Source organism: Grammomys surdaster, unplaced genomic scaffold (genome assembly GCF_004785775.1).
Source record: "Grammomys surdaster isolate TR1022 unplaced genomic scaffold, NIH_TR_1.0 191, whole genome shotgun sequence".
Lineage (NCBI taxonomy): Eukaryota > Metazoa > Chordata > Mammalia > Rodentia > Muridae > Grammomys > Grammomys surdaster.
In genome coordinates this window covers 11,751,277-11,771,241 of record NW_021604636.1, presented here as the reverse complement: position 1 = coordinate 11,771,241, position 19,965 = coordinate 11,751,277, and the positions used below count along the sequence as shown (strand labels likewise).

At 33.6% G+C, this 19,965-nt stretch overlaps 1 protein-coding gene across 1 annotated transcript in view; it reads left to right on the top strand.

The window, feature by feature from the left end:
- The window catches only part of Galnt13 (polypeptide N-acetylgalactosaminyltransferase 13), a 299,245-nt gene that overhangs the window by 63,013 nt on the left and 216,267 nt on the right, over nt 1–19,965 (top strand). Inside the window, 3 exon segments of the mRNA XM_028769296.1 lie at nt 3,321–3,487; nt 3,732–3,939; nt 6,377–6,547. Coding sequence (XP_028625129.1) covers nt 3,321–3,487; nt 3,732–3,939; nt 6,377–6,547 — 546 coding nt within the window.

Genomic DNA, 19,965 nt, shown 5'->3' with positions numbered 1-19,965 from the left:
AGGAGGAGGAGGGGAGGGGGAGCAGGAGGAGGTTGTGGTAGGGTGGTGGTAGTGTTATATGTGTTTGTGCTTTCCTTCATTTGGTTTTTCTGATGGGAGATTATTATTTCCCATATTTTAATGTTTGTGTTTAACATCCTTGATTTAGATTTTTCTTTCTAGTACCTTCTGTAGAACTGTATTTATAGCTAGTAGTTCTTTACATTTAACTTTTAATGGGATATCTTATTTTTTCCACATATAGTGATTGAAACTTTTCTTGGGTGTAATAACTGGGCTGGCATCTGTTATTTCTTAGAGTCTGGATCATATTAATACAAGACCATGTGTCTTATAGTGTCTTGAATGAGAGTAGTCAGGTGTAATCCTAACAGGTTTGTCTTCATATGTTACATGATCTTTTTCCTTTTAGCTGTCAATATTCTTTCTTTATTCTTTATATTTAGTGTTTTGACTATTATGTGTTCTGGTTATTTTCTTTTCTGTTCCAATCTTTTGGTGTTTGTGCATGCTTCTTGTAACTTTATTGACATCTCTTTCTTTAAGTTAAAGAAAATTCTTCTATGGATCTGTTGAAAATATTTTCTAGGGCTTTAGGTTGCGATTTTTATCCTTCTTCTATTCCTATTGTTCATAGGTTTGTTCTTTTGATAGTGTTACAGATTTACTGGATGTTTTGTGTAAGATTGTTTTTGTATCTTCTATTCTCTTTGACTGATTATAAATTCCTTGATTTGTATATTCAGTCCCTAAGATTCTCTTTTATCTCTTGTACTGTATTGGTGAAGCTTGTCTCTGTATTTCCTGTTTGCAATTCTAAATTTTTCATTTTCAGATTTCCCTCATTTTGTGTTATCTTTGTTGCTTCTGTTTCCATTTTCAGGTCTTGAATATTTTAATTTGTTTCTTTCATTTTTTTCTTACAATCAAATTTCTTAGATAATATAAAATATAAATTCAATCAATGTTATGATGGGTGATCACCAATACCTTTATCAGATCACTCCATAACTAAAACACTGTGTCTTGTGGTTAATGGCTTTTACTCTCTAGTAGGAAGAAAGAACTGACAAACATATTCACTACATTTTAAATGAGTCATTGGAGATTCTTTGCTAATATAGTATCTGGATTAGGATTAACTTCCTTCATTATATAAAGAATAGATGAATATAGAATTAATATTAGTGATTTTTTTCAAACACAAAATAAACTTAATGAAAATCATTTAAAGTATTGGAGCTATATGTCTAAGCTACATTTTACTGTTTTCATTATTGTTGTTTCAAATAGGTTCTCAATATGCAGACTAGGATGTCCTGGAACTTACTGTGTAGTTAGTCTAGCATATCCTCCAACTCAGGGCAATCATCATGCTTCTTATTCAAAGGTGGTGGGATAATAGGCATGATCTACCATACTCAGATAATTTTATTTCTTAACAGTACTATGTATGAATCCAAAATTTCTTAGGTGGCATTTAGAATTCCAAACAGGAAATTCTGATTTAAAGGAATTACTTAAAAATAATAACTGACACTGGGTAGCATTTATTAACTGTTTTACTGCTGGTTTAAGCCAGTAGTTGTTGAATGTTGGATTCTCTTCATATCATTTGTATAGATTTACTTCAGTGATGATAATGATTGTACTGTCATATTGCACTTGGAATGCTGAAGGTGGTGGGAGTTTTTGACGAGGCAGAGAGTGCAGGATTGAAGAAAATGGTGAAGAAACACTTCTCATTTACTGAGATGGCTTTCTCAGTTCATTTAGTCCTGAACTGCCTGGAGCTAGGAGTAAGAAGATGATGAAGCACAAGGATGTTGTTTGAACATTTCCACAGAGTGGAGAGAGCTGTGAGATCATCACATTTTCTTTTCCTGTGTGCACAGTAGTTATTGTATTGTAGAGCTTAATGCATGTTTATTTTCAAATAGGTTCACACAAAAATGTTAGAAATGATATATATAGTGTATACACAGATATTCTTACCTGACTGTATATAAAAGATTTCGCTGATTGGATGACATTTTAAAGAATGTTTTAAAAGAGAAAAGTCTTAATGGACATGCTCAGTTTTATTTTATTGTTTTTCTTTAACACATCCTATATTTCATTGACTGTTTTGTCCCTTCCCTGTGAAAAAATTAACTCTAATAATACTGCATTGTGTAATATAAAATCATAAATGGCAGGAAGTATGTGACTTGTTGCACATCATGAAATTATTGTAAGTTTTTACTTCTTAGAGTATTTTAAATTAAACATGTCCTAGGGTGAATAAAATTCTACTCCTGTTTCAGAAGTCCAGTGACATATTTCCTAGTCTACAGTGATCAAGATTTAAAATTACATGACAGACATATCTAATGGTTGAAAAGTTGACAGAGGCAATGACAATCTGCATATTCCATTTCAGGGTGCCCACTTACAAAATTATAAAAATCAAACATTTTTTTAATTTTTGAATTTATGGCCTGTGGAGTAAGATCTTGGCCCATCTGAATTGAAAACATGTTTAAAATTGTTTTTTTCAAATACAGTTCATTGTCAAATTAATGATAATTTTCATTCAACTGCTTATTGATCCATCTGCTCCTGAGACCAGCAGCAAAGCAAGACTTCAGGCTTCGTCTCATACTTAGCAAATTAGATTTCTCTTTTAACAAATTCTCTGGTGGGGTTTGTATGCATTAGAGTTTGAAAAATACTGGTAAACAAATTCTTTCCCATATGTCTAGAATATCAAGGCATTGTAGGAGCCATGGGCCATAACCTTCCTTTGAATGAGGAAATATGTTACTGTATTCTCAAATGCAGTGAAAAGCTTATTTTCTTAAATTTTACAAGAGATAAATAATCTCAGTCTTACATGCTTTAAAGCTGCACAGATTCATGTCTATTTATACCCATAGAGCTTTTTGAGCTATTTTTTTTAAAATCAAAGAATAATTTTTTTCTAGTAAATGAATTTGTCTGGATCTATTGTATCTAGTGTTCTTAATTATTTGACAGTTTGAGAATATTATTTCAGTTTTCTCAAATTTTTCTTAGAATTATGGAAATCATGCAGCTTTGTTCCCTGCAGGAGTTAAAATAAAATATTGGTAATTATGCATATTTAACTTTCAAAAGGCCAAATGATTACTCACAGTGCTTATAAAAAGGAAAATTATTCAATATATTCATAATTCAGCTCCTTGGTAAAGGACTTTGAAGTTTGAAGTCTGAAGTTTTATTGTTATGAATATTCCTACTGAGGAAGATCAGGATGAAACATGATTTATTTTGATCATTGTTCTTTGCTTTTTTCCCAGATGCAAGACTAAAGTCTACCCTGATGAACTTCCAAACACAAGTGTAGTCATTGTGTTCCATAATGAAGCTTGGAGTACTCTACTTAGAACTGTCTATAGTGTCATAAATCGTTCCCCACATTACCTGCTCTCTGAGGTCATCTTGGTCGATGATGCCAGTGAAAGAGGTATACTTTGCACCTCTGTAAATAGGAATCATTTTTATAGTCAAGAAGTAGCTAGGATAGTGTATATCATGATGTGTAGCATTATTTAATTGATGAGCTTTTCATTTGTACATTTGTTTTAAAACTCTGTATATGTGAGTGTAATTACACACACATTTGATATCTGCATGTATGAGCTTGCTATGTCCCCTCTTTGTTTTATTCTAAAATGTCTCCAAACCTTCCTAATACATTCTTGTTACAGATTTTCTCAAGTTGACATTAGAGAATTACGTGAAAACTTTAGAAGTTCCAGTGAAAATTATCAGGATGGAAGAGCGCTCTGGGTTAATACGTGCCCGTCTCCGAGGAGCAGCTGCTTCAAAAGGACAGGTCATAACTTTTCTGGATGCACACTGTGAGTGCACCTTAGGATGGCTGGAGCCCTTGCTGGCGAGAATAAAGGAAGACAGGTAGGGAGCTCTGTGTTAAGTCTGCAAGGCTTACACCTGGACCTTTTGAGAGCAGCTCCAGCTGTCTATCACAATGCCTAGTTCAAAATGCTATTTTCAGAAGATTTATTTCTTATGCTCCAAAAAAGGCAGCTTTCTCATTTTTAAGATAAAATCATAATTCATGTTAAGCATGTGTAAGTGATTAAGAGTAATCCAACGATACAATGAAAAATGTTTTGAGCATTTACAGGTGAAGTTTATCATTCAAGTTTGACAGCATAATGTGTTGTAGGAAATTTTCAAAGCACCTTTGGTCCGCCCAACTCTCCTGTGCAGGGATTGCAGATGTTCTAACAAACTTGCTTGTGTTACTGGAAGTGCAGTGAATAATTTAGGCAGGCTTCTTTTCACTGCCTCTGTGCCTTCAGTCAGTCCAGTTCAACTTCATCTCAAAGATCTTGAAAACACACACACACACACACACACACACACACACACACACACTCACACAGCTTCTTGAGATAATACTATTTGTTTTAAAAAATAAGTAGAGCACAGTATAATTATTGAAACAGTATTCTTTCTATGAATTTCAAAATTTGAAACATTGAACTTTGTAGAATTAAAACTCTGCAATTCTTAATGATTATGACATCTTATAGCTATTCATATGAGTGGCTGCTAAATTAGTCTAATTCTTAGTACCTAATGAAGATAGCAAACATTGAATGCTATCTGATGTCATAAATCACTGTAGAACACTTCATTTGCATTGCTATTTCATGCACAGTAGAAGAACCTAGGGTTGATATTTTTAATTAAGTGTTCAGAACAATGGCTTCTAGTGTAAACTAGTTCAGCCACAACACATGAATGGCAGGAGCTGCTACTTGCCATGAAGTTAGATGGAGGCTATCAATAAAATGAACAACAGTTCAAGAAGCCAGTGGGAACCTCTTAGTCTACTCAGTGCAGTCTATAGCTAATAAGAGTTTGTGTATTGTACAGTGCCCACAGGTGAATGAGACTGACAAAGCAAAACAAACTTAAAATATCTTCAATACATTATCTGGTAACATTTTGTACATTATGCTCTTCTTTAAACATGTGTTTTATATTCAACTTAGTATGTTTTTATTGTAATGTTTCATATTTCCATGCTTAAAGCATTTGCTTTTATCCTAACAACTCATTTGTATCTTATATATGAGTCATTTTGTTTCTGTTTATACATTTTTACATTGCCATAACTAGACAGAAAACCTGCTCAAGGGTTATAGACCTGATTTCTGCCCCACTAAAAGTTAAGTAATTAAATCCAGAAAAAAATAATTAATTAATTAATAAACGTTATGAGTTGCTTGTGGCCAGATTCATCAAGAAGCTTTTCTAAAGGTAGGATGAAGCTTAGTGAGTTCAAAAACTTTACGCAATGGAAAACTGTGTAGCATATATAAGACTACATGACAAGGAATGACAGAAGTATTGCAGATATCACTGAAGCCCTGTTTTGCTTTCCACACCTAAAGGGTGACTTAGAATGTGCATGATGCTCTGTTCTTCAGGATTAGCTGAAGTCAATGTCATCTTGAGTGGACTTGCATATTTCCTTGTGGAGATGATTCGTGGTTGGCCTGTAGTAAACCACTTAGATTACAAAAAAGCAAGAATGAGAGAAGGTCTGACATGGATGGAAAATAAAGTGTCCAAAAAAAACCCTAAGTGAAACATTTGTACGCTAAATAGACTCACAAAAAGCTAAAACCTCTTGACTATGCTTTAGTATAGGAAACTAGGGTAGAACACAAGTTACTGTCTTGTTTTAACACAGTACATGGATTGAGACAGCAATAGACTCTGAGTTATCTGACAGCTTGCTGCTAAGTTGTCACGGTCCTGGTGTCCTTCATAGATACTGCTTATTGGTATTTATAGATCATGATTTTAATTTTTGCTGATTTTTTTCCTAAAGGGAATTTTCTCTGTGACAAGTTTTCCTATAATCTTTAAACTAACTTGATCTATTTGAAATGCAAAGCTCCAGATCTAATTTTCTCTCATCCATTCTGCCTCTCTGTATGCTATTGCTTTTCAGTGGGTTATAGCTTAAAATGATACATAATGCCAAAGCAACTTGACTAATCATGCTGTGGGTGGTAGTTTATGAAAAATAGACAATGTTCATCCTGCTGAGTTAGTACTTAGAATGCATTCTAAAATCAGCTTGAAGGTCAATTAGAATATTTGATTAGATTTCACATCATAGCCTTAAGGCAAAGGTGAGGAAGAGAAGCAATCTCAGAGGAAATGATTCATCAGAGAATACTGATAAGAGAAAATTAAAGGTATAGTAGTGTTATAAAAATAATTAAATGTTACTACATTATCTATAACCAACTTAAAGAGCTAATGTAAATTATCATTTGTATAAAAACTGGCTTTTGTTTTTCTACAGGAAAACGGTTGTGTGTCCAATCATTGATGTTATTAGTGATGATACCTTTGAGTACATGGCTGGGTCAGACATGACTTATGGTGGTTTTAACTGGAAGCTAAATTTTCGATGGTATCCTGTCCCTCAAAGAGAAATGGATAGGAGAAAAGGAGACAGGACACTACCTGTCAGGTATGGAGATCATTATTTCCAAACTAGTCATATTTTTATTCTTATGTTTTATTCTTATGTAAGTCTAGTCTCAATTTTCAAAAATGCATTGAAATATGTACTACTTTCTGTATAATTTTACCCATTAAACATCATATAAGAATCAATGACAGTATTGAATAAGGTTATCATGATCAAACTTGTGTTCATATGAATGCCAGGAAGTTTGGATACTTTGTGTGTGTTAATAAAATATGTATAATTTTTAAATACCTTGATACTTCAAATAAATATGTCCAATATGAAATGTATTTGTAATAGAAATGTCCTTAAAAGTGAAGTGACCAAAATGTTTTGACAAATATTCTAAATTTATAACTGTTAAAAAGTTGTATTCCTTTCACAATTATAAAAATATTCATTTGGAAAATGTTAATATATTGAACATATATGAGTGTATTTGGTCTAAATTTAAAAAATCTCTTAATTTGAAGCATTGACCAGTGAAATACATATTGCTATTAGTTTTGAAACATATTCATCATTATGTTCTAGAAGACTACTTACTTAAATAACACTAGAATATAGCTGTCCTATTGTAAGTCTCTTGCCTGCATAGAAAAAATCAATTGCCTAAAAATATTAGAAAATTATTTTATTAAATTACTTTTTAAAAGATGATTATTTTATTTATTTATTTATTTATTTATTTATTTATTTGTTTATTCATTTTGGTTTTTAAAGACAGGTTTTCTCTGTGCAGCCCTGGCTGTCCTGGAACTCAGAAATCTACCTGCCTCTGCCTCCCAAGTGCTGGGATTAAAGGCATGCGCCACCACTGCCCAGCTTAAAGATGAATTTAACAAATGAAATCACTGTTCTCTTGAAAAATTGTGGAAATGTTGTCTTCAAAAATAACACATACACATTCTGATCTGTAGAATACAGGGTAGTCTACTGTCGGGTGGAATGTGTTTACTTCCTTTTTATTTTAGATTATGCAAAAATGTATTAGAAAAATGGAAATGAACTATAAATATAAAAATATTATATTGAATTTCAAAAATATCATCTTCTTTTCTTAAATCAATATAAAATATAAAGTATGCCACAGATGAGAAAAACATATCAGGCAAATAATTTATATACAATTTATAAAATATGTAATGATAATTCAGCAATGAGAGGATAATTGAGGTTAGTCTTCTGTAGGATGCTGAGGCTACGGGGACCTTTTCTTTGAGGGCAGAATGAGCCATTTAGCAAAATGCTGTCTTAGGGAAAATCACTCAAGATTTGCAGAGATTGTAAGAGTCAGAGGAACAACATGTTTCAAAGATATTCTAGGTGAGACAGGAAAGCTGAACATACAAAATCTCAGCAATATGGTTGCCTAATCAAGATTTAATTATATAGAGGAATTTTAATCCTATAATAAAACTGCTCTGGTAAGGGATCACATCTAAAGACTTTCTGTGTGAACTGACTAGCATGATACACATTTAATCTCTCTGGCTTAAATACAGACACACCCTTACTACATGACTTTAGTCTTAAACAAGGAAGGTAAAGTTAGTTTGTAGAAGGGAGCAGTCATGCTTCAAAGTGAAGACTAATTAAATGGCAGACAAAGAGACAAATCAGAGAAAGATTTGACAGAATGAGTCAGAGATATGATATGCTCAACTCTCAGGAGAACAGACAGAAACTAGAGGCTATTTAACAGTAATATAAAGTAAGTTAGGAGTGGAGGGCAATTCAGTTGAGTTCAGGCAGTGCAGTGTAGTATAGTTGAATAAAGTTCAGTTCAGCTGAGTTTTTGCAGTCAATGCAGTTCAGTTAATGGAGTTAGGTCAGTTAAGTTGATCCAGTTTGGTTCCTGGAGTTCCATTTAGTTTAGTTGAGTGCAATTAGGATAGTGCAGAGGAGTTCAGGTTGGTTGAGTCAGTTCTGTTTGCTGCACTCACTACAGTGCTGATTAGTTCATGAACAGCAGAGGAAATTTTTACTGGGACATTTTAACAGAGACACAAATACAGACAGAATGAGCCAGAGAGTAAGAAAGCCAAAAGATTAGAACAATTTGCCAGAGTTAGTTTGAGGCCAAGCAGAGCAATTCAGTGAGAAACCAAGAGAAGCCAGATTGAATCAGTTAGCTTGAAGACAATTTAGAGCCAGAAATGCTAAGTTGAACCAGCCAGCTGAAATTCAGAAAGAGCTAAAGAGCATGAGTTTATTTAACAGTAAGCATCTGAATAAAAGTTCCTTTTATAGAGGAGAGCATACTGGCTTCATTAACAGCTGAGTCATCACCTTGCTCTGTAGCAGTAAGTTTCAAATCATGCAGCATCTGGACAACAAGTTCACAGTTGGGTTTACCCTTCTTTGATACTGAAAGATATTCTCAGATGTGCAAATTTCCACTGGAGTGTAGTCAAATTACCAGAGGCTACACTCTAGAAATAACTGCGTCTCCTTTTTTAGTTTCATTACACCCTTACTACTTGATGTGCAACCTCCTTAAGATACATGTGCAGTAAAACAGGACAGTCTTCTAAATGAAGTAGGATTAGTAATTGGTCAAGTGTGTATGAGTAACTGTGCGCCACTACTGGATCTTCTAACCAAGCACTCATCTATCCCTTAACAAACTTTGTCTACATACTTTACTTCCTTTTCTTGTATCTGCACTGTAGATTTTAAGAGCAATTTGATATCTTAAAATGTCTTGCATTTGCATTGTTATTATCTATATCATGTTCTCATCACATTTATGTTTCATGTGCTGTTATTATTACTTAATATTAAATAGTATAAATATAGAGATATTTCCTCTTCATTTTTTTCTTTTAAATAATTACATGCAAGTGACAATTTATACGAATTAGTTCATCAAAGTATTAAAGTGGATATTATCAGTTTTTTACATTTAAAGTTTAGAGTTTACTTCCAAGTAATATAATGCATTAAAATTAAAAATTCTGGATAGTAGAAGAGACCAGTTTAATTATATGTTACTGAATAATGTAGTACTAAAAATTGTTAATATATTTAGGAGACATACTACCACAGTGGGAAAAATTGAGTGTGGCCCCTAGTAATTATATAAGACCTGTCAGTGTTTAGAATATATAATCTAGCAATTTTTAAATACAACTACCTTGACGTATCTAATTGTTAATGTTGTCCTTTACATTAACATGCTGAGGATATACATTAACTCCCTGATTTATTAATAATACTCTTGTCCTATATTCTAGTTTTATTTAACTTTTCAAAGTTTTTAATCCCAATTTAAAACTATCAAATCACTTCAAACACACACACTTAAGCATTGTTATAATGCAATAAATTGAACAAGTTCATATTCAATAGAAAGTGAAGTGTGTATAGACATGTTTAAGAAAACTTACTGAAATACAGTTGCAAAGGCATACTGTATTTTGCGTGTTATCATCTCAAATTGGAAAGGTAAAATTAAGGTAGTCAACTCTCTAGTAAGATTTACCTAATCTCATTCATAAAGGGAAGTAAGTGACAAAGGAAGCAGCCACTTTGTTCATCTCTTGCTCACAAAAATACAATGAGAGTGTTCTTGTACACTATACATTAACTACATGTTGTATGGATATAATGAAAAGTATAAGAACCAATCAAGTATAGAAGGGCTGTGGTGATTCTTAGATAAGGACAAGTGAGTCATAGGCAGAATCACAGTGACCTGTCCCTGAATCTTCACCCAGCCGGCACCCTGTTCTGAAAGATATCTGTATTCCCCCCGAACACCCACACTCCAGTGTCATCCCTTTCCCCACATCCTGCCTTTGTGTGTTTATAATCCCTATGTGAACGAATTATGATTTGAGAAAAAATAAATAAATTATAAAAAAAAAGAACCAATCAAATCTCTTTCTTTTCTTTGTGGACTAAACATCATTTTATTTTCTAAAATAATGAAAGATAAATGAAGAAACTTCAGTGTCTGCTGAAGTTTGAAGATTCCTATAGCAAAAGGTTAATTAATTCATGAGCACTGTTGTAACAGCAGGCAGGTAATTTTCATCAGCAGTGCTACAGTGTGAACTTTATACTTCTAATGCATTACTCAGAGATGGGATCATTTCTCTCACCTTCACACAAACAAATAAATCATTTTATGTGTTGAAGACAGATTTTTTTTTCGCCACTTGATTAACAGAACTATGAATAGCTAAAGGGATCAAAATGAAGTTGAGATTTTAGTTGTGTTTAGAAGAATGCTTAATTTAAAATCTCCCTTATGACAGAACTTTGTAGACACTGTAATTAGTTAGTCATTACATGTATATGCAACTGCAACCGTAGTTCACCAACTTTAACTAGTGACCTAAACTCAGCCATATTAAAGGTAAAATGTATAGTGGTGAGATTATACCATACCATAATATAGTTTTGACAATATACTACAGTATAATAAAAGGCTATACAAAAAGGAGTATTGAGTGTATTTAGTTTTCTTTCATCAGTAAAGGTTCTTGATAACATTTAGCATCTCAGCTGCAAAAGACAGTAACCAACATCTTAAGCTTGAGAGCAAAATCTAGCAACATGTGTGGCAAACATGTTCTTTACATGCTTAGTTTTAGTGTTTCATATTTGTAGAAAACCACCAACATTGAAATGAGGGGTTTGAAATAAAATTTGTCTCTTGTGGCTATCGCAAATTCTTGTTAAAATGGCACAACCTTTGTTCTTGTCTGCACTCAAGAGATCTGAGTAGAACCACCTATATACCAGAGGTGTAAGACCCTAGAGCTTCCCTTGTAACTTCCATTATCGTCTCTCTGACTCTAAGCTTAAGAGTCAGTTGTCAATTATCTTCTTTATTGTCCTTAAAGAATTAAAATTTATTTTAGCACCTCTGCTTCAAACCATAATTAACTATGGTTGTGGTCATTCAATTTTCTGATTCTACTTCCTGGGAAATTATTTAAGTTTGAAAGACATTGAACACATTAGTTTGTATGAATATATGTATATATTACCCAATGAAATAGACCAGCACAAGCAAGGTTGCCTGCTGAAGATAACCCTGCAAAACTGGGGACTATCTTACTTCAACTTTTATTTTTGTAATAAAATACCTTGACAAAAGACAATTTAGTGTGGAGAGGGTTTATACTGGCTCAAAATTTCAGATTATGGTTGATCATAGCTCATGTGTCAAGAGCTGAGAAAATGAAGCAATTATTCACATCATATTTACAATCAAGAGAGAAGGGAATGCAGGCATGTTCTCTATTAGGTTTATATTCTCTTACAAAGTGCAGAGTCCTGAACTGAGGAATGGTGCTGTACATTTAGAATCTGAGTCTTCCAACCTTAATAAAGCCAGTTAAGACATTTTGACCTAGACAGGCTTACAGGACAGCCTTATATTCACAAAATCTGTTTGATTGTCTCTTCCCAGTGATTCTAGGCTGCATCGAGTTAACAATTAAAACTAAAAATCACTAAAATAATATATCTACTTCATGTCTAGCATATAATTTTTTAGTTGATTTGATTTAGATGTTGACATGAATATAATTCTGCATTGAATGCACATGTGTGTATCTTTCTGGTCACAGTGTTGGGTCTTGCACATATAAAACTCTCACAGCAAACTCTTCTATAGAGTTATTTATTGTTTAATATTATGTAAGGAATTAAAAGTGACAAAAAGTATTAAATGAGAAATATCCTTAACAGGAGTGAGATGTTAAGTTTTAATTTCATTCTTGATAACGGAATGTGTATGCATTGTATAGTCAACATGACTAGCGTATAAACACATAAGACATCATAATACTAAGGGGCCCTATCTCAGTCTGTGTCATATTTCCTTCTAAAGCCTCTCTTCAACTGTATTTAATCAGAGTTTAAATTTTGTCATACCATTCATTAATATTTATGTTATTATATTTGGTGTTGTTTTACTTTTTGGTTTTGCATAAAAACTTTGATTAGATGTTGCCATCTTCCCAGCTCATACCCATTTTATATAGTAAAACCTGATTGAAGATTCATTTTTTTATTGTTGTTTATTTTCTGTTTCATTTTGTTTTTGAAACTAGGTCTCTTTTATCTTACATTGACTACTAATTTGTTATGGCGCTGAATGGATATGGTTTTTAATTTTTTATTAACATCCTGCCTCCACCTACACAGTGCTAGGGTTATACATGGTACATGCTATTGTTTCTGATTTTTATGCAGAGATGGAACCTAGGGCTGTATGCATATTAAGCAAGTCCTAAACCAAAAGATGACCAACTCGACCTTCCAAATAAAAATTTTTATCGGAATTTTTATCCACATTTATTTGTTCTTTTCTCCCAGTACTAGAAATAGAACATGAGTCTTATACTTTGTAGGCAAGCGCCATGCCCTCGAATTATACCTTCAATCTCTCTATTACACTTTGCTTTTACCACAATTTGTTCAAAGCTCTTCTTGCCTTGTTATCTCTTACAAGTTTTGAGATTCTGACCCCTCAAGTCATTGCTGATCTCACTTCCTCGTTTCTGTACTATAAAAAATTAAAAGTACATATTTTCTTCTCTAAAATCATCTCCAGAGAAGAGATTTTTATATTTAGTTCTTAACAAAGCATCAAAACAAAAACAAAGACAATGTCAGAGAATTTAAGCAGAATAAATGTTTGGAAAGAACATAAACTGTTGAGCTGCTCCCCTTCTTGTATCCTTAGCTTCAAGTCTAATGTATGTGCCTTGGAAAGAGTGTAAGCATTCCGTCTTAAATATAACCTTTGAAGCTGTATTGTTTTTGGAAAGAATAGAATTGCATTTTCTTACTTCCCTCTGGTTACAGGACATTCATCAGATTTTTATTACAATCTGTTGATATGAGAATAAACAGAGCAAGATACAAAATTTTCAGTGAGATTCATTAAACTATATGGTATTTATTTACTGAATAATAGTCCCACATTAGTCAAAGCATTTCAATGCAGCTGGTTTCACTTAGTCCTTTTGTTCAACTAGTCTTTAGTATAAAGTTAAAGTAAGTATAGAAAACAGTAATTAAAACCCTAATGCACCAAGTATTAAGCAAAAATAGTAAGCATCCTTTTGAGGATTAGGATATCAGGTGTGAATATTATGAAAAAAAGAGATAAAGAGACAAGGGAGGATTTTCTGTGTTGGATGTGTGATCTTTAAGCACAGGATAAAATATTTGAGTTTCAGACTTATTAGTAAATGGTTTTTTTAACAACAAAAAGAGAATGTTGCTCTCAATAGCTAGAACTGAGCTTTTAGTCTCTAAAAAAGCACTGGAATTGTGTTTTCCACCCTCTAAGAATCAAATAAGTTCCTTGTTGTTTGTATAAGCCAGTGTAAGTTTTTCTAAAGCTGTGATGATATGAGGGGAGATGGGGAAAAAGTATTTTAGGAGGAACTTGAAGGGGGGCAACATTTGTGATATAAATAGAATAATTAATAAAAAACAAACAAACAAGAAGTAGCAACACCTTCTTCTGAGCCAAATGTACTTTTCCCACACATATGCTCAATGATCAGTGTGCTATGCAATAGCCCACAAAGCTTATTTTGCCTATAAAACCTTTAAGTAGCATTCAACATTTAACAGCAGTCATCCCAAGAGAAAGGTTCTGTGTCTTTGCTCACTTCCTTACTTCTGGATACATTGTACAATGAAAACAAAGGAGAAAAAGCATTTACTTTTCATCTAAGTTCTGACTGTGTAAAGTACTAAAGCAAATGAAGCCATAATATAAAATTAAATATATACTGAAAAATGCTGAAATACTTTATGTTAACATTTACTGTTATATTAATTTGTAATAACTGAGGCACATTATTTTTAATTAATTTTTTCTTCTCTGATATATTCCAACCATAGACTCCCATCTCTCTTCTCCCAGAACTGCTCCATTTTCCTACCTCATCCCCAATGCACTCCTTCTCCCATTGTCTTGCATGGCCCCATGGATATCAACCTAATGTGGCATATCAAGTTGCAGTATGGCTAGGCACCTCCCCTTCTAGTAAGGCTCGATGAGGTACTGAGATATATTATTAGAACAGATTTAGAGTCAAAAATATAAAACTTATCTTCACATTGCATAAGTCTAGAGCTGTCCTTTGAAGGAAACATGTAATGAATAATTAGAAAGATACAGTTAGTGCAAGGCAAGAAGTGAGAAAATACAGATCAGCCATCAGCCTCCCAACTAAAAGAACATGATGAATGAATGACCTTACAGAACTAAAGAACACAGAATAAGAATGGCACCAAGAAAGAACCTAGAAAGTACACAGATCATGCAAAGCTTGATAGTTATTAAGTGAATACACAGACTATGCTTGTAATTCTGTATTTTACATAAGTGACATTTGCTAATTTAAGCACATGTACACAATCAAATGGCAGCAAGATAAAGAAGTAGAAGGTCAATCAGTAAGAATCATCAAAATAATAGAAAATGCAAGAGAGCCACAAATGGAAAGAATTTCACCAGGTAGGCTGATGAATTTTGCTAAATGCTTTCAGAGTAAGCAGTTACAAAGGTTGCCTGAGTTCAAGATCAACAGGGAACCATGACAAATAACTTACTGCAGTAATGGCAGGCAGATCCAGCTTCACATAGGATGTGAAAGGGAACCCAGGGAGTATGCAGAAAGCATCCCATCTATATGATCTCCAGTAAAGCCATTAAAAATATCAGTCCCTCATATGAAAGAGTCCTGACATGGAGTGAAGATTATATTGGTTCAGTGTAGACTTTAACTGAGCAGGTATGTAAGATCAAGGGGGCAATCTAGAAATCCAAGGCATGAAACATAAATGCAAAAAGAAAACAAGAGACCAGCTCTAGTCAGAACACCTGAGATCATGACATGAATTTTAATGTATAAGAGAAAGTAATATTTATTTTCTTGTGAAATAAGAAAGAAGAGAGGGGTATGGGATGATCCACCAAAAAGGTTCAAAAAGAGCCTGGGGGAGTTTGCATGTAATGATTCTGGACTTTGGAGTGTGTGCATTGCATTAATTTATAGATACTTAAGAAGAATCCTAATTTTAAAAATATTTGTAAGTAAGACATATAGATGGGTAAGAACACACAAAAGAATATTTTTGTAGCAGGTCTAAAATCTATAGCTTAGACTTTAATTACCAGTTACCTAATCTCAATATTCTTACAAGACTTCTCTGGGTCTCTGTGTCAAATTTGTAAGAAGTAAATTACAATTTTCCTCAGACATATTGCATTAAGGACAGAACTAGCTTATCCAAAACAATGGCACATAACAATAACTTCTCACCTGTGGCAGAACATTAGAGGGGGCATAGGAGGATGAAGAACAAATTTCCCCAAAAGGTGTTTTTAATGTGAGATTATAGATTAAACCAGGAAACTTATCTCCCAACAGAGGATGATAATTATCAAATAACCATGTGAGCAAGGATACATTGGCTAATATATTAATCTTGATAATGATTTATGGAGAGCTGGGTACTAAGTATTTTGCCTCTGAGATCTTAATTCATCTTCACCTATCCATAAAAGTTGGAGTGCTTACAGTCACTGGGATTATTATTACCCAGTTAATGTTGGTGGTTTTAGTTGGTGGTTTCATACACACCTTGCAAAATAATAATTTCAGCTAATTCAATAATAACCCAGCCTTTTCATTTTCTAGGCATTGTACACTGAAAGTGCGCATACTTGAATACAGAGCTCATTTTCCTATGATACAACAGTTAATGAGATAAGCATGCTGAAAAACATGGGCGATGTTTATAATTATTTAAAAATATTATACAGTGTTCTATTTATATAACAAACTAATACATAATCCAAATATAAATTCAATCCATCTCAAAGCTTCTGTCTTCAGAAAATATGAGATTATTTTTAGGAATTGTTATTCTGTTTTTTTTTCTACCATTCAAACGTAAGTGAAAATTATTTGATTTGTCCTTATAATTTCACATAGTTTTTTTTACCCATTCTATATTTCTCACACACTCATAGAGACAATAGCCATCTCTAAGATAAAATTTAATGCACATGCTTAAAATGCATTAGTTCTTTGTCAAAAGAAGCTAAGTAGATGACCTCAAAACTATTAACAATGCATAGTTTAACCTTCTCAAGCATTTGGTTGCATTATGATAGAGCAATTGCAGTAATTTTGTTACTAAATGTATGAAATATCCTCTGTAGCACTATAATATCTGTGTAGGTATTATTATAGAGTTCCCAAGGCCCAGTCAGGTGAAGTGATGTCCACTTTATAATTACCATCTGTTTAACTTTGTTGCAGTTCCACATTACAATTCAGAAGGTCAATGACACTTTATATGGTAGGAACCCAGCAAGAGTAGATGAAGTAGAGCAGCTCTGAGACCACCAAAGTGAAACTACTTCAGCTGATCGACAGCTCATTACCTGAGCATAAAACTGTGAGAACAATGGGGAAATAGTTTTGCAGATGGTTGGTGTCCACCTACAATATTATTACGCAGTTTTATAATAAACTACATTATTTAGTAGTATTTTTCTTGTAGAGGTGCATATAATTTCTATAAAGCAATGAGTTTTGTTGATTTACTCTTAAAATTTCAGAAAATCAGCAGTTACATTACAAATCTAAATTACTTTTTTGCTACTTCTCTTCTTTAGTAGAGCATCAAAATGAGCAGGAAACTCCTCATTACCACTTGGGACTCAGCCCATGTCAATGTGACCTCAGTGGATAGTAGCCAAGCATGAGAATTGTTTCTGAAAGGTACCACATAGCTAGGTGCAATGGCCCATGTCTGTGCTCCCAACACTAAGATACAGGATTGTGAGTTCCAGGCCTGCCTGAGTGACAAACTGAAAACTGACCTCAAATGAACTAAATATTAAAAGAAAGAACTGATTCTGGTAGTTTACAGTGGAGGCTGGAACCACTATGCTCTGGTAACATTCAAACTTCATTGCCACTGTAGTTCTACCTTGGAATAGGCAAGACATGCCTTAGCATATCTGTTTTCCATTCCCTAAAAGAAAGATGAGTTTATACATAAAATGCTGTCTTAATTAACAAATCAAATTTAATTAAACTTTTAGAATCTGTTGGGCATTTTATAATACAATAAAGTCAAATATAATAAGATTAAACAAAAGCAACACATCAGAATTAGAAAAAGCAAACAATAGACAGTAAAGAGCCCAAGAGAAGGCAAAAGCTACAGAAGTCATTTGCTTATGCAGTCAGAAGTCCCATGAAAACACTAAACTTAAGCTCATAATATATACACAGAAGATTTTTAGGGTAAAAAGCAAGAAGAAAGTGTATATGATTAAAATGAAATAAATATAAAAATAATAACATTTTACAAAAAGGCAAAGCCCTCATTGTTAAACAAAGCACCTCCAAAGATGCAATGAAGTTCTTTTTTGTTTGTTTGTTTGGCCGTCTACTGCTGGGCATCATCCTCCCCAGTGAGATTCCATTGGAGGAAATTAAGTTTTTGCTTGTATCTGGTTATAAGCTGGGAAGTATTTTGGGATTAACGATGGAGACACAGGTCCATTTCTCCTTTCAACTCTAGGACCCTAGACTGTTGTCTCAGTCTAAGTTCATATGTGCTTTGATCCTGTTTATTTAGAGGGCTTTGCATATTTTGTACCCAACCTCCTCTGGCTCTTTTTCCTTTTGTCTCTTCTTTCCCAGAATTCCCTGATCCCTGAAAGGAGGGATTTGAAAGAGACCTCCCATTTAGGACTGAGTTCCAGGATGCCTAACTCTCTGTATCATGTCTGACTGTGGATATTTGTATTTTATGATAAGCATCTCTTACCATAGCTGAGCAAACCACTGAGGAGAGCAGACTGCCATTAGGAGTTGTTTTAGTAGGGCATCATTGTTTGTTTGTTTGTTTGTTTGTTATGTTTTGTTTTGATTTTTAAATAACATGCATGTTGGTTTTTACCCCATGTCCCTGGGCTACCTAGTCTCAGAACTTAGTCACCCAAGCAGTGTAAGATATGACTTATTTCTCGAGTAGACTTTAACTCAAATCAGATATTCCCTGATTACTCTTACAAATTTTGTGTCACCATTGTTCTGGCATAACTTGTAGGCAGGACACCATTTTTAATCCAAGAGTTTGTACCTGGGTTGATGTTTGCATTTCTTCTTTGACAGCATGCAGAGTATTTTCCCGAACTAAAATTCTAGAGTATAGGTGTGAAGGATCATTGTGGGCACTATCTCAGTTTTTCATGTTCAGTGAATTTTGTTAGTGTTGTCTTAAGCAATGAAGTCTTGCTGTCAGTTGGTAGAGACAGCATGGAAACTGCATGGGTTGTTTGTTGTTCTCATGTGAAACCTTTGTCACTCAATCCTGGTATTGGAATCTTCACTTGGCGATATGAGATGGTCAGTTGGGTATCTTTATTCCTCAGTATTTGCTGATTTAATTTAATTTAGATAACACACACACACATACACACACACGGAAGATTTTATTGAACTGTTTCAATACTATTCAAATGGCCCTTTCTTTCCTCACATATTCTGTCCCTCATCCCCCTGTACATTCCTTATCCCCTGTCCACTTTATTCTCCATAACTATTGTTTCCCTGTTCCCTCCAAATCTTTCCCTCCTAGTCCCTTATTCTATTTTTACCCTCTGTGTTTCTATAGATTGTAACTTTCTTTTCACTGACTTAACAGCTAACATCCACATATAAGTGAATACATAACATATTTGTCTTTCTGTGTCTGGATTACTTTACTCGGAATGATTTTTTTTTCTAGCTCCATCCAGTACATGGCAATTTCGTTATTTTATTTTTTCACTTCTGAAAGATACTCCTTAGTATAACTCTGCCACAATTTATATATCCATATTCCTGTTGAGGGACTTCTAGTTAATTTTCAATTTTAGGCACATATGCTTAGAGCTGCAATAAGCATGACTGGGCATATGTTTGTCTTGTATAATTAAGCTTCCTTCAAGAAAAGAGTTAAAAGAGTAGATATGTTTCCATCTTCCTGAAGATGGAACAACCACACTAATTTGCATAGTGCTATACAAATTTGCCCTCTTATCAGCAATGGATGAGCATTCCATTCACTCCATATACTCACCAGGATGAGAGATTACTTGCTTTATTGATCTAATTCATTCTGAAGGTGCAAGATAAAATTCTGAAATCATTTTGATTTGCATTTCCCTGATGACTAAGGTTATGAAACTATTCTTTAAGTGTTTCTAACCATTTGTTTCTTTTTTGAGAATTCTGTTTAGCTCTATACACTATTTTTCAGTTGGGTTATCTATTTCCTAGATATATAGTTGCTGCAGTTCTTTATATAGTTTGAATATTATTCCTTTATCAGATATGTAGTTGACAATCATTTCTTATTAT